General features: G+C 40.0%; 2 protein-coding genes across 3 annotated transcripts in view; one reads left to right on the top strand and one right to left on the bottom strand.

Moving 5' to 3' along the window:
• The window catches only part of LOC102300055 (phospholipid-transporting ATPase ID), a 48,463-nt gene extending 41,569 nt beyond the window's left edge, over positions 1 to 6,894 (bottom strand). Inside the window, exon 1 of the mRNA XM_042227232.1 lies at positions 6,569 to 6,894. The gene's annotated coding sequence lies outside the window, so the exon portion shown is untranslated. The remainder of the gene's footprint in view (positions 1 to 6,568) is intronic.
• Positions 6,895 to 12,415: 5,521 nt separating this feature from the next.
• The window catches only part of LOC102311726 (metal transporter CNNM4), a 51,571-nt gene continuing 48,377 nt past the window's right edge, over positions 12,416 to 15,609 (top strand). The window contains exon 1 of one of the 2 annotated variants that reach the window (XM_042227233.1): positions 12,416 to 13,863. In XM_042227233.1, the coding sequence (XP_042083167.1) occupies positions 12,462 to 13,863 (1,402 nt within the window). In that variant the 5' untranslated portion in view covers positions 12,416 to 12,461. The remainder of the gene's footprint in view (positions 13,864 to 15,609) is intronic. The other variant, XM_005938624.3, reaches the window with a different exon arrangement.

Below are 15,609 nucleotides of genomic sequence, written 5' to 3'. Positions count from 1 at the left end.
ATTCCAGTAAAAGATGACTATAAGCCAAATCAGATAAATTCTGAATAAGTCTTAAAGACCAACACCCTTTCATGCTTCTACACACACTGACAGAGACTGTTATTTTAATCTTTCACTTGTGAAGTTTTTAACAAAGTGATTTAACAAAGAAAACATTTGTGCATTTTTGAGACCTCACAGTGTTTCACACTGGTCATAAAAACCAGGAGATACCAAGAGATTTATCAAAACAAAGAGATGAAGTAGTGATAAAACAATAAGAATTCTAAAGTGATTATCAATCTTTTTTTTCCCCACTATCACTTTATATCTGCAGGAATCAGCAAGGTTTTTGGTGATTCGATTCTGAACAGTACATTTGAACCCACTTCCTGACAGAATGAAACCAAAAAATGCTCATTAAAATGTATCTAGATCATTGAGTACAGCAGTTTGTAAAACTTTCACTCGGGCTCTGGATGTCACCTGGCCGCAGTTAAACCACAGGTTCAGTGAAACTGACACTGAGTTTGATGACTCTGACGCACGGTGGTCTGGATGGAGTTGTAGAAAACTAGTTTCATTTACAAGGAAAGAGTAAAGAAACTACACAGTGAGTGAAATTAAGTGATCCCCTGCTGAATTTGTAAGAGAAATGAAAATTTTTTTATGGCAGCTTATGTTAACATCTCAGGAGAGATTTTGGCCCAATAAGACCTCGAGGTGCCGCAAGATTTCAGTCCATTACAGCATTTTGTGTTGCTAATGGTGTTTTTGACTTCTGGTCCCAGCTGGCTTTAGATCTTTCACAAGCTGCTTTTGTGTAGGTTTGGCTTGATTCACCACTTCCTCGTGGAAGTGCTCTTGTAACGTATTTTAGCTTCTGAAAACCAGTTATGTTTCTGTGGAACAGCTTGTTCCAAAAACTTTAGTAATAAAGTTCTTTAGCCCTTTGTTACCTGCATTTCCATCGTGGGCTGAAGCCCCGTGAAGATTAAAGACATGAAATAGCTGATCTTTTAAAAAAAAACACTAATCTTTTTGGTATTTTATTCATGCAGCAATACAGAACTATTATGGCCAGAGGAAAAAATAATGTAAATGTTAAAACGCTTGGGGAAACCACTACCATAGTGGAAACATTTAGCAATCTCTCGCTTTAATTTCCCTTAGATGCTTATTCCTTAGCTGCAAATGTTAGCTGCAAATGTCTACGAGGGCAAGTGAAACCACAAGTAACCAGACGCGTGGAAATAACTGTTGGAAAGATTCACCTTTGCAAATATCCAACACCAGCAGATGCATTTCTACTGTAGGAAGCTGTGCATGGTGAGATGGCATGAAGTGTTTAATTGAATGAAATCCATCCATCCATCCTCTTCTGCTTATCCAATTCAGGTTTGCGGGGGGGCTGGAGCCTATCCCAGCTTAGGGCGAGAGCTGCAGTACACCACGGACAGGTCACCAGTCTGTTGCAGGGCTATTGAATAAAATATATGACCTAAAAAAGTTTTTAAAAAATAAAGAAAATGCCTTTTTATGCGATTTTACTATTAATATGTTTTAATAATATTTTGTGTATTTAATTATCTGGGCTGTATTTGAATTTTTTTTTTTAAAGAAAAGAAAAAAAAGGAACCAGAAGATGCTGAACCAAGACCAACTTCTTGGGTGGTGGCTATTGCACTGTTTCCCTGCAACCAAACCACAAACACCTTATCTGAAAATATTGGTGTCTGCAAATTCTGAGAAAATAATAACAATAACGTCACCTTTAAACATAGCGAATACTAGACAATAGCACCTTAACAGTTTTATTTACAAGTCAATTCAATATGGGATATAGAACTTTGTTAGTGTTGCTACACAAAAAAAAAACCCTAACTTTTTTTTTTGTTTTTGTAATTAATTGTACAGTGCAGCCTGAGTCGGTTCCTGGCTATTGTTTGTTAATTTCCCACTTATCTGATTTCTTTGTTCCTCCTAACGTCAGTCACGATGTGGTCAACGGACCAAAAAAAAAAAGAAAGAAAGAAAATTCAGTATGACCGGGAAATAGGTTGAATAAACAAATAACAAACTGGGTTATATGTTGGTTTGTTCAAGGTTCCTGTCAGTTAATGATTAACATCACTCTGCTCAGTAGCTCTGCATGAATCTGTGATCACATTCTCATGACTGAAAACGATCACATCTCTCTGACTTACATTTTTTCTTTTTAAAAATACAAAAAACCTTTAAACAACATCCCTCCATCTTGAGACAACGATGCCTTTAAAAGCCTTAAAAAACTGAACAGATTTCTTGCTTGTTATTTGGATAGAGGTGCATTTACAATGCAAGCGTATGCAGTGACCTGAAAAAGACCCACTGGTGACAGACATTAACAAAGCAAGAATGGGAAAGTGTTATGACATAAGGACACAATACAGTATCTGTGCTTTGAGCCCCGAGAGCTGCACCAAAAGACCCAAACAATTAGCCTCTGAATTATTCACCTGACCTCTCAGGCCACCGAGCCACTCCCCATCTCCTCTTACATGATAAAACACTGACATTATGACTGACCTTTTAAACCTGATAAGATTCTCATTGTAGCATAAAGACTCAGATGTTTTAACATTAAAGACCTTCAACATGTGACAAAATGGATTTTCATGCGTGATAAATGCATTTGTGTAAGGCTGGACATTACTGAGACCTCACGTGACCTCAGTCAAAGTTTAGTCGGGGCAGCTGACGTTCAATCACAAGTTTCACATCTCGTAGCATTTTCTGATTAACCAAACAGCTTCAGTTTTCTCTTCACACAGACTCAGTTTGTAAAGGTTTAAAAAAATAAAATAAAATAAAAATCACACTTCTGTTCATGACCAGCTTGACTAACTATGTTTTGACACCGATTGCTACCATCATCATACTGTTTATAGACACACTTCTTTGGCTCAGACAGAAGTTTTTTCAGCAACTTCTAAACAATTCGTGAAATGTTTCAACAACATTTTCTCGTCACTGTGTCAAATATAGACTTTATCCAACACTTTCATATGTCATATATTAACAAAACTCACCAAAGCTTCAGATCGTCTTTGTTGATATTCACATGTTCTCATAAAAGTTGTTAAATCGGGCGACTGTGAGGTGGTAATGGCGGGGATGTGATGCAATTTTACTTTGGATGCAACATTAACACTAATTGCTCATTTTTGGGGGGGAACAGAGAGCACAGCAGACCTGATTTTGTGCACGCACACAGGAGTACGAAAAGAAAGAGAGATGGAGAGTTTATTTTCCACTTCATTATAATGAGAAAAATGTATTGATACCAACAGGAAAGCATCGACTAATACTTAACCTTGTTTACACACAGCAGTGAATGATTAAGCCTACTTTGCTAAGTAGGGTATCAAAGGATAAAACACACAAAACAGTATGAAACTATAACTTCTGCAGTTTCCGTTTTTAAATGTTTTTTTTATAGTTTTTTCAATATGTTTTATATGTAAAAACAGTTCACATGAACAGTGGACCAGCAGGGGAGTCATCTTAAGTCGAGCATGCCACAAGACAGTTGCAAATATTAGCGTGTCAGCGCCGTGTATTTGAAAACATAGACAAACAACATTACATCTCTTTATCATCAGCATTTAGCTAAACTACAGAGTCACGTAGTCATGCCATCTTTCCTGTTTCACATTTGAGTCAAAATTGTTATTAGCACCAGAATTAATGGGATCACTGTGGCCCTCTGGATTATTTTTCATCTCTAATAAAAAGATGGAGCAAACAAAGCATTGTTGTAGTCTCGTGACATCTGTGTAAGTGAAGAGAGACACTGAATAAAGCCTGAGCCCATTCACTCATTCAAACTGCGAATGGCTAAATGGCTCTTTTCCTACACAACAGAAGACTAGAGTTAGGTCATAAACTAAACGCACTTAACTTGGTTACATAAGTAAATTGCAATATAACTGCAACTACAGATGGATTGGGCAACCGGTATGAAAAGAGTAAACATTTAGAATCTTTGACAATTTTTAAGTGGCCAGTCGGAGGAAGAACCCGGGGGTTACAAAATAGGCCTGATTATACAGAAGTAGATGTGAAATTAACCTTAAGTCTCACCACGTGTATGACCTTAACAAATCCTTTCCCAATGAAGTCTTATTTGATACAAACTGATGTTTGGTTTGTGATTAGTGGTTTCATGGAGAGCAAAATAAACAATAAAGCCCGATATGCTTTAAAAGTGGGATCATCTTGTGACTGATTGTCATCTCTCTTTTCAAAACACCAAGATGACTTTGACTAAAATGCTTAGTTCAGAACATTGGGTCAGATAACTGAGGCCAATGCAGAAGACCTTAAACCTGTTTCTTTATCTGAAGGCCAGCAGCTGGCGATAGCTGTTGTTGCAAAAACACTTCCAGCCCAATAAAAAGTCTATGAGAAAACGTCTTTCTGTCTTGAAATCCATAAATACTTTCCTGTTAAGTTTATGGGCTCTGTCACTCATTTTTGGCCACAATGTATAAAACAATAATAATATCCATCCATCCATCTTCTTCCGCTTATCTGGGGCCGGCTCGAGCAGAGAAGCCCAGACATCCCTCTCCCCAGCCACTTCCTCCAGCTTGTCCAGGGGAACACCAAGGCGTTCCCAGGCCAGCAGAGTGATATAATCTCTCCGGCGTGTCCTGAATCTGCCCCGGGGCCTCCTCTCAGTAGGAGATGCCCGGAACACCTCACCTAGGAGGCGCCGGAAGGCATCCTTGTCAGATGCCCGAACCACCTCCACTGGCTCCTTTCGATGTGGAGGAGCAGCGGCTCTACTCTGAGCCCCTCCCGGATGGAGAAACTTCTCAGAAATTCTGTCCATAAAATTATGAACAGAATCAGTGACAAAGGGCAGTCCTGGCGGAGCCCATTACCCACCGGGAACACGTCCAACTTATTGCCAGCTATGCAGACCAAGCTCTTGCAATGGTTGTATAGGGAGTATGGGGTCCAGACACCCCATAATAATATGTCCATCTTTTAAATCTTTGTACTACTGTGTTAGCTGTGGTATACTATGAAACCAGCTCATTGGATAACAGCTTGTCAATCACAATTCGTTAGCCAATGAGCGTGCAATTTGACAGTCAGGCCCATCCTTCCTTGTCATATTTTTTGGGTATGGCAGCCTTCAAAGATGTCAAAAACCAGTGGATAACATCGCACTAACTACATCCATCTTTTACACCATTTATGGTTTGAAATCAAAATGAAGGCGACACCGACCGCTGAACTGAGAAATCAGCCTGTTTTATACAAACAAGTTCAGAAAGAGGCAGCGAGCTCATGCTGAGTGCTGATCAAAGCTTTTTTTTAGTTTTTTTTTTTTAAGTTTCCTTTCCATGTAAGTGGTTACACCCTAAAACATCAGGCAGGCTTACTGTTCAGTGTTGAAAAGTGTTTAAATGCTTTCGTTTTTATCTTGTATGCACTATCAATCAAAACCACACTTTAGTTTATCTTCATTCAAAAACTGAGACAGGATGGCTGAAATCCAGACAATCCAACAGTCTATTTCTAAACCAACACAACAGTCCTGGTACAATGTAAACAAAATGTTAATGTGCCTGCTGTAAAAACTCCTTTTTAGTTGTTTGTTTTTTAAATGGGAACTCCATCCATTGAGCCAAATGTTGTTAATTTAGCCTTGCAGTTGTTGAGATGTTTCTGGGTGAATTTGGGAGATTCAGGTGGTAATTTATAGGGCTTAACGTCCAGTTACTTTTTTGCTACGCCTCTGTGTTTTGAACATACACCTCCTCAAAGTCACAATTAACACTTTAAACACCTCAGTGTTTGGCTGGGAATAGAAAAGTAATGCTTCTGCACCGTAAACACAGGATGACTTCCTCGCAGTCTTCCGCTCTAGATGATGAAGAAATTACTCATCACTGACATCAGTGCTAAAACCGCAAAATGTGCTGACACACAATGTACAGCCATATCTTCTCAAATGATCAGTGTCACTACAGTTCCCAAGAACAAGAAACAATTCTTATTATACCAGGTGGTTTCTTTCTGAAACCAAAGAGGACTAAACTCGGGATCTGACAGCTGAGCAGTGGTGCGTGCTCAGACACCGTCTACAAAACAACAAACACACTCTTACGAGGAGCGCGCTGATAGAAAGTTGCCTCCTGAAACAATTTTCGGAAACAGCTTTTTGCTAAACCGACACAACACAGAAGTAACCCATTGTTGTGGAAGCTTTCACGATGACTGCTACTGCAGTGAAGAGGGGAAAACAAAGCGAAGCCGATATTTTCCCTTTCGACACCCAAGAATGCCAAACTTTTCTCTCCCACCAAAATCTTTCCGTTACTTTTTTGGGTTGCTTTTCCCTGGAGAGCGCAAAGGCAGGAAAAGCAGTGGAGAGACAGCTCTCGTCTGTTCACTGCAGCTTCCCGTTCAGCTATCTCGCCTTTCTTCTCCATCTCTTCCCCCAACTTCATCTCGACACTCCCCCACCCTCCAGCGTCTCCTTGACTCCCAGACAAGGTCAGCAATACTTGAGCAGCGACGCGGTACTTACCGTGCGTCCTGGCTTGGTGGAGGTGCAGTCTGAGCTGTGGCTTCCCTGCCTCTTCGACAGTGAAAAGTATCCCAACTACGTGAAGGATTGAGAGCTAATGTTTTCCTCCTGTCCACCAACTCGCTCCTGCCTCATTCCCCTCCTTCTCGTACGCTCTCCCCTCCTCTACTTCCGTCTCCATACACTCCTCTGCGAGGGCGCACTGTTTATTCGCTCAGATTCAACTCACCAAAACACGGAAATTTACTATGACAGAAAGTTCTGAACGGAGAAGAGGCAAAGCAGCAGACTGGTCACGTTGTGTGAAAATTTAGTCAATCGTTGTGGCCCAATTGTGACCTCTAGTTGGCGAGCCTGAAACAAAACTTTTAAAAAGAAAACAGGATACCGGTTTCCTAAAAACCCACTTCTTCTAGAGGCAAAGGCAATTTAATGGTTTTCTATATGAATCTATAGGCAGCAAAACGGCGTCACACCCCCGAATAAAGGCTAAGGGACCAGGAACCAGGAAAAAAAAAAGCCAAAACACAGTAAAGTGTAAAACAATAAAGTTTTATTGACAATGACTCAACTACTCAAAGAAACACACCGCTATTTCACCCAAACAAGAGACCCACAACCTAAAATATCCTGCTAAAAAAAGGAAATGATTCTCCAAGTAAAAGGGAAACAGTCCTGCTGCAAGAAGAGACTAGCTATTCACTATGCTTGTGTAGTCATCCAGGTCATGGTTGACTAGCTAGTCACTAGTTTCAGACATACCCTGTAAGCCAACGCTACAAGGTGACCGACTCACTGACTGAGCAGCTGTTCACCAGCTTTTATTCTGCTGGGTGGCTGAATGAAGCCAGCTGTGCACTCCTGATCGAGCTCCTCCAGAGAAACGGGTGGCAGCTGTGTTCAGGAAGAGATCGGGTACACCCTCCCAACACAGGCCTGCCTGCTGGACTGTAAGAACCAAAACTCAAATGAAATTCATCTTTCAAAGAAAAAACAAATATATATCCAAAAATGTTATTTTATATCAGTGTTTATAAGTCAAAAAAAGAAAGAAAGAAATAACACGTCTCTTTAATGCTGTTTTATAAGAATCACAGTCACTGGCTGCATGCACATAGTAGCTTGTTTAAGTGGTCGCAACTGATTCTTAAGGATGAGTGCTCTCATTTTAATCTTTATTGAGATATACTATGTAAAAAATAAATGCTAATAATAATCTCCCCAAACCTCAGCTGACACCTTTCAAATGCTAAAGGGGTTTGAATAACTTTAACTGAAGGAGAGTTCAGTTAAAGTTCAAGAAGGAAGTGGTGGGAGGACCAGCCTCTTTAATCTGCACACCTGTGACGCTCATTTCCAGACCTGTTTTTATTCTTGATGTGTAGAGTATCTTTGCCTGATTCAAAGTTCAAAATAATCCTTATTTATTACCTGGCTGCTCCAGACTGCTTTCCGTTTAAGCCAACACTCTGACTTGCTGCAACTTGCAAACACAAGGTTTGAACAGCAGGTGGGTGGAGCTTCACGGCCTGAGATGAAGATTCAAATATCTCCTTCGGTTTATTTACTGTGATACAAAGTGAAGAGTAGGAAAACGTGAAACTGAACTTTTAGAGCAGAAACAAAAACATCTTTATTTTATCATATTTGATAAAAGCACCCACATAGGCAATAAGGAACAACATGTCAGATGCATTTTAAATGTTTGTCTTTTTAAGGAAAGGCAAAACACACAGGTCTCACAGGTTGCTAAACTTATCTGACGTGTAGCTCCTGTAGTAAAACAGTGACACATTTAACTGTTAAAATACAGCTTTTATTCCAGATTTGCCAGCTTTAACAGTTCTTTTACTTTTATTCTGCTGCAGCTGTGGTAAAGAATGTTTCATTGTGGTGCTGTACAAAGTAAAAGCTGACCAGGTTTTCTATTAGAAAACTCCTATTTGTTAAACTGGTGCTAAATGTAGTGCAAAAATGGCAAACGCTATCCGAGTAGTTAAATTGTCTTTCACTTTCTTTAGCTGCTGCACAAATCTGTTTAGTACATTATTGAAATCTTCAGGATGTCTTGACAGTTTCTCAAAGTCTCTTCTTTCTTACACCTTCATTTCCTGAAACTGGCATTTACGGCTTTGTTTCCTTTTTTTTTACACCACTGACATGTTCTTTTCTTTTTCATCGCAGTTTTGTTTGGTTGAAAGTTTCTGCAGCATTTCTCACAGCTCCCTGTCTGAGGTTTCAGTTTCCTGAATACCAAAGGAGGAAACCACTACTGCTTAAAGCCTAAAGTCTAACGCAACTCCAGAAAACTCAGAGAAAGGTTGCAATGTTCAGCAGCTGCAACTAAATGATTTTCATCAGTAATTGATTATTATAAAGGTGAAACGTGCCACAGTGATGACTGCATAGAGTATATGTACCAGTAGGAAAGGTTGAGGACAACATTTTATAAGAATGTATAAAACAAAGAAATTAAATGTTGCCATATATTGTAATCTAACAACGTATTAACACTGTTGTGTTCGTGTGTGCTTCTGTGAACTGAGATCTCTACTGCAACAACCTTCTCACATTTTGGCTTTTTTATGGAATTCAGGCTTTCACGTCACTTCTCGTCATAGACCGCCTTGCACAATGCTGAAAACAGCATTGTGCATGGCCACAAGGTGTCGCTAAAAACATATTTTTAAAAAGCATCTTTATGTTCAAAGTTTCATATGTTTTATTCTTCATTTGTTTTCAGTAATCATCTTTTTCAGGTGGCTCGCCTTTACTTTACACACATAAATTATTATTAAAAACATAAAAATGCATCAGCAGTCAGTGACTGCAGCCGGGAAGTTCTTAACCACTTTGGTCATAGTCTTCCTCTAATTCTTCTTTGTCTTCTTACTCTTTTCCAGGAGTGAACACGTCATTCAAATAAATCATATGGACACATTTGAGTGGTTAAATGTCTCTTTAGGTACTTTTTACTAGCAGCTTGCCACAAAAGACAAAATGTGTTCCCATTTCTTTAGTTGAATCTGATCAAAATGCCAAAGATAGTTTGACAGGAATACATTAGTATTTTTACACCAACAAGGTGATTCCCAAATAGCTATTCACAGAACATTGTGTGTCCTTGAAAAATATTTAATGAAACAAGTGAGGGGCATATTAAAGAAGTGGCAGGGCTAAAAGTAGCTGATGAATAGTATCTGAAAGTCAGGTCCTTGAGAAATAGGGAGAAAATCCAACAAGGACAAGTTACAGAACCTGAGAGATGCATCAGGCCTTCAGTTGATCCATGTACAGTTCACTGTAGCATCATCAGAAGGGGTCTCAGTGGAAGTGTGGCTGTGAAGAAGCTATTTCTAAGGAAGGGAAATGGGGAAAAAAGACCGGGTACACCAAATTATACAGGAACTCAACTGAAAATCAGTGGCGACTCATATTGTGGAGTGACAAATTGAAAGCTTGAGTTATGAATGCAGAGAATTACACTGAAAAAGGAGACTGGCTATTTCTTGCAAGTTGTCTTGTGTTTTAAAGTTAAGTGTTAATTTACCTCAGTTGTTTAAGTTGCTGCCAAAGAAAATCATTTGTGCAACCAATGTCCACTAGTGAATTAAGTAAACATGTTCTTTTTTTCAGTGTATGGTCAGAATTTTAATACTATCAGTACTATCAGGAAAGCAAATGATGGACCTTACAATGGCTACATTTTTCAGCTTGACACAATGAAAGAATAAATAATAAAGGTTTATGTTGTTCAGTTCCTCGAATTATAGAAACAGAAACATGTGCGAGCTTCTTCACAACCCTGTGAGGAGGGCTAGGTAAGTTAAATAAAAATTTGAAGGAAGTTTAAATTAATCAAATGAATAATGTGGCTCTTCATGTACTTCCAGGTTTTTCTCTAAAGAGAGATTTGTGTTACCATTACACATCGTACAGTGGAGAAGATTATAAAAGGATTGGTGACAAAACACTTTATTTCTTCATCGCGTCCTCTAAAGTCTGGAGAACTTTTGTTTTTTATGTTTAGAGTATGATCCAAAATAAAACAGAAATAAGAAAAAAGTACACACAAATTAAACAAAAAAACAAATAAAAGAAAATGTATTTAGAATATACTAAACACCTCTAAATTCTACATGCAAACATAAATACCATACAATGAAATGAACATTTTGGTTTGTTTGGTTTGTGTTTTTTTTTTGTTTCTCAAATATATTCAATGTAACAAAGCCAAAGAGGTGTCTTTGCAATATTTCCATGGATGAATGAGCAATATGTGATTCTCTGTTGAAGACAAGTTTAGCTTACAGTGAGATGCAGGAAATCATGCATATCTTTGCTAAAACAAGACTTGTTTAAGGTTAACATGAGGAAATAAAATGGAGTGATAGTGTACAGGCATCAGTATACAATCCTCTGAAAACAAACTAATCCAAACAACATCTGATTAAATGTTGAAAAAAAGGCTACAAGTTACTGTCAGAAGGATGGAGGAAGGCAACAGTTTTAAAAGATGTTCAAGAACTAGAAGACCTAAAGGTGGGAAAAGAAGGAGTGCAAAGAGCCTGAAAACAGGTTCAGATGGGCCAGAAACATTTTCCAGCCTGATCTCAGCGGAGAAAACAAAAAAAGTTTTCTGTCACTAATTACAAGTAAATGCAGAGAATTGAATCCTTTCACTGCAGTTTTCACATTTTACAAATCCATCCAGTGAACTGAATTAGATTCTGTATGGGTGTAGCTGCATGCCTGAAGGCCTTTATTATGTATATACACAATTCTGAGCCTCATTTTTACTTAGAATCATTCGATTAGAATCATTCTCATTTCCTTCAATATTTTCACACCAGCACGTTAGGCTGCATTCACCACGGTTTGACCACTAGATGGTGCTCTGCCCTCAATAATTGCATTTACATACAATGTCAACAAAAAAGTAATTCAAGATTAAAGTAATACATTTACACACGTGGTTCTATTTACCAGCATCCTTTCGTTAAAAAAAACGTGTAAAAACTAAATTTTAAAACGTTTTATTTATTTTCTCAAAATGCTAAGAGGCATGTGTGTTTCAGAGATTAATCCTTTCATTGTCTTTGGTGTTGTATCTTATCCACCGGTGAGTGTGTCTAGTTTGGCATTCTATTCACTTGTGACCCAAGGTTTTTCTTCTTGCCTCAAATATTCAGTTTGCACAGCTCACAGTACACAGAGGAGTGTTAATAGCATTACTAGAGACAGTAGATAACATTAACATGCATTGTATTTCAAATCAGTGACACTACTTACCCCTTCTAATCTCGTTAAACTGATTTCATTAACTGTCACATTGTGCATACTGCGATTACAAAGGTTCTGTAGACTAAATCATTGACTTTAAACACATTTCTCTGTATTCGACTTATTTTGATACTGCTTCAGCATTTGTATTTTAATTCGACGTGTCATACGGGTAAACACAATTAAGACAGTTGATACTTTTATGACTCAGTTTGGGTTTTTCTGTGCCATAGAGTAGCTAAATATACAACTTAACTGGTATTTTCTTCAATAAAAATGAAGTTAAAGACCACGTTAATTACATATATATATATGTAATCGTTGTGGGAAAATATCATAAAATGTGATTATTGGATGACTTGTGTATTTAAAATTTGTTTATCGTGAATGTTTATCATTCATGCGTTAATTTTCGTCTGCTCCCACACGGTCCACCTTTAAAAGAAATTTTGTCAGTCGACCTTAAAAAAATGAAACTGTTGGGGCTCGGCCCAAGTTTTAGTGACGTAAACGCTTCCGATTGGGTGATATTTATATGTAAATTTGGAGGCGGGCTTGTGGAAACGAGTAGGTGACGTCAGTTCGCCTGTTGGCAGAGAGCGAAACAAACATGGCGATGGATTCAAGTGGCTGGGGGTTTACGTTAACTTTATTCGTGTTTTCATACGTTTTTGCGACGAGGCTGGTTGAAGCTTCGGTTTCAGGCTCGAGGGAAACCACGCGGATACTCGGCATGAGGCTAGAGAAGAGCGACAAGCCAGCCGAGACCACCGAAAGGGGAGATATTCAGGTGACCGAGGGGAGCGACATCTCCTTAAGGGTCTACGGGCTCCACTTGTTCCCCAACAGCTCGGATATCATCGGGTTCGGTAAACTGTTCGTCAGTAATAAAGAAGATGATGATTTCTCAGATAAATGGTTAAACAGGACTTGTCCCAAAGATCAGAATGATATTGATATTAGGGGACCCATGAAGGTAAACGACGAAAACACCTCAGGGACAGTCTCCCTCAGCATCAAGCAGCTCCGTAAGAATGAGATGGTGAAAGTGTTCGGCTTGTGCGTCCTGGACGCCCGGGATCAGAAGTGGTACCTGATGGACGAAGAAGACGGCAGGCTGCGCGTGGTGGAAGCGAAGAAGTCCCTCCTGCCCATCTGGCTGCAGATTATCCTCATCTGCTTCCTGCTGGTGCTGTCCGGTATGTTCAGCGGGCTCAACCTGGGACTGATGGCGCTGGATCCGATGGAATTGCGCATCGTGCAGAACTGCGGCACAGAGAAGGAGAAGAAATACGCGCGGAAGATCGAGCCCATTCGTAGGAAGGGCAACTACCTGTTGTGCTCACTGCTGCTCGGTAATGTCCTGGTCAACACTACGCTCACCATCCTCCTGGACGACCTCACCAAGTCCGGGGTCGGAGCAGTCGTCGCCTCCACTGTCGGCATCGTAATATTTGGCGAGATTGTCCCCCAGGCTCTGTGCTCCCGACACGGATTAGCAGTCGGGGCGAACACCATCGTCCTCACCAAGCTGTTCATGCTGTTGACTTTCCCTCTGTCCTGGCCCATTAGCAAACTCCTCGACTGCGTGCTGGGCCAGGAGATCGGCACCGTGTACAACAGAGAGAAGCTAGTGGAGATGTTAAAAGTCACCGAGCCCTACAATGACCTGGTGAAAGAGGAGCTGAACATGATCCAAGGAGCGCTGGAGCTCCGGACTAAAACAGTGGAGGATGTCATGACGCCAATCAACAACTGCTTCATGATCCACAGCGACGCCGTGTTGGACTTCAACACCATGTCCGAGATCATGGAGAGCGGCTACACCAGGATACCCGTGTACGAAGACGAGCGCTCCAACATCGTGGACATCCTCTTCGTCAAGGATCTGGCCTTCGTGGACCCAGACGACTGCACCACCTTGAAGACCATCACCAAATTCTACAACCATCCGGTCCACTTCGTCTTCCACGACACCAAGCTGGACGCCATGCTGGAGGAGTTCAAAAAAGGTTTGTGGAAATCTTGGTGCTGGTGATATGGTGTGATAACGCAGGAGTGAAACCTGTGATTTGGTTCAGCAGTGTGCGGTGCCAGCAAATGTTTCTGGTACAGCTTCATCCACTTCTTAGGTGCATGGAGGAGACGATGAAGTAATCAGAGCTCCAGCAATGTTTTCGCTTATAAGACCTCTGAAAGCCACATGCTGAAAAATGCAGTAGTCAAGCTGGTGTTTTGGCATCTTCAAGTCAAAGTCAGGGGAATCTGTACCCACAGAGTCAGGGGTTAAGTTTGCTCTCAAAAGTATGACTGGTCATTTTTTCAACTCTTTTCAGTAGAAGTGTGACACTGGTTATTTAAACCTTTCCCTTTATCAAATCGCTTAATTTAAGAGTAAATGAAAGTTTAATTCCTGAGATGTATCCTACCTGCACCACAACTCCTGCATGTGGGTCAAGTATTTTGTCTAGAGATGGTCTCTCAGTGGTAGATGCCCTTTTTCTTGAAAAACGTATTCGTTCAAGTTAATCAAAGTGTCGTCTTAATCATTTGCTATATCTGTCTAACAGAAGGTTGTTGTGAGGTTCCATAAGTAGGTTTATTTCTCAAAGTAGTTGTAGTTCTCTTGATCACTTGACAGACAAAGTTCTCTGGTGAAAGCTAGGCAGGTTTGTGTTTTGAGATACCATAACACTTCTCAGTTTTACTTCTCTCTTTTGCCTCACACACACACAGGCTCACGTGTTCACACTCGCTCTCAGGACGATTTACAAACACTGACGCTATCTCCCGCTGCAGTATATTTTTCCTTCCTCAGGCTTCTCATCTGAAGGTCAAAGACACAGACACACACACATACACACTGGCTTACTGTGTCTAAATCTTGTAGTATCATTAATATCCTGTCATTGGACTTTGTCGGCATGTTGTCTCTTTCACTGTAACAATTCATTTAGCTCTAATCAAGTGTTGGAAATTGAGTTGCTGAGTTGCTGTAGTGGTGCATAGTGCTGTGTGATATTTGGCCAAGATGTATCTGCAGCTCATCGAAGTGAGCTCGGCTGGCAAGGTGGGAGGCTATGGTAATAAACTGCAGTGCATACAAACACACACACACTGTAAATCTAGGTGCTTACAGTGTTGAAATCTTGGCGGAGAGATTTTCTTTAAGTAATTTTGACAATATGAGAAGTTTGTGTGTTTAAAGTCTTCAGTTTGAAGGTTACAGTGGAGAAAATGTTCGGGCCTCTCGTTGCTGCTATGAGTCATAGTTGATTCCAGTACCGGTACTTATTATTTTTGCTCTTCTTTATTTCTCCCTCTATTGTGACAGAAAAAAATAACCATACATTAAAATAGATTTCAAAGACTTTGATCTCTTCTCTTTATCACGCCATCTTGTGATTAAAAATTTGAGCCAGAGCAGAACTGATATAACACAACAGATAAACATCTGTTTATGACATCTGTACAAGTCGTCTTATATGCTGAAAAGCTGATGAGATTTAGCAAGGGCAATAAATTTGTGCATCTTTTTCTCTCGCCCCCGCTAGTTTCGGCAGATGGCCACCTTCCTGTTAGGTTTCATTTTTTCTCCCTGCTCTTGCTAAGTGCTTGCTCATGTGAGGTGGACGGATTGCTGGGGCTTCCGTCTATAACCTTCTATGATTTTCACCTAATCCTAAAAAGTGCCCTGAAATAACTGTTGCGGATTTTTGGGGGAACTTGACTAAACCTGTGCAGAAGTGAATGCTGGA

Source organism: Haplochromis burtoni, unplaced genomic scaffold (genome assembly GCF_018398535.1).
Source record: "Haplochromis burtoni strain Fernald_Lab_line unplaced genomic scaffold, NCSU_Asbu1 Contig_250, whole genome shotgun sequence".
Taxonomy (NCBI): Eukaryota; Metazoa; Chordata; class Actinopteri; order Cichliformes; family Cichlidae; genus Haplochromis; species Haplochromis burtoni.
The sequence above is the reverse complement of the archived record's forward strand: the minus strand, read 5'-3'. Positions and strand labels throughout refer to the sequence as shown.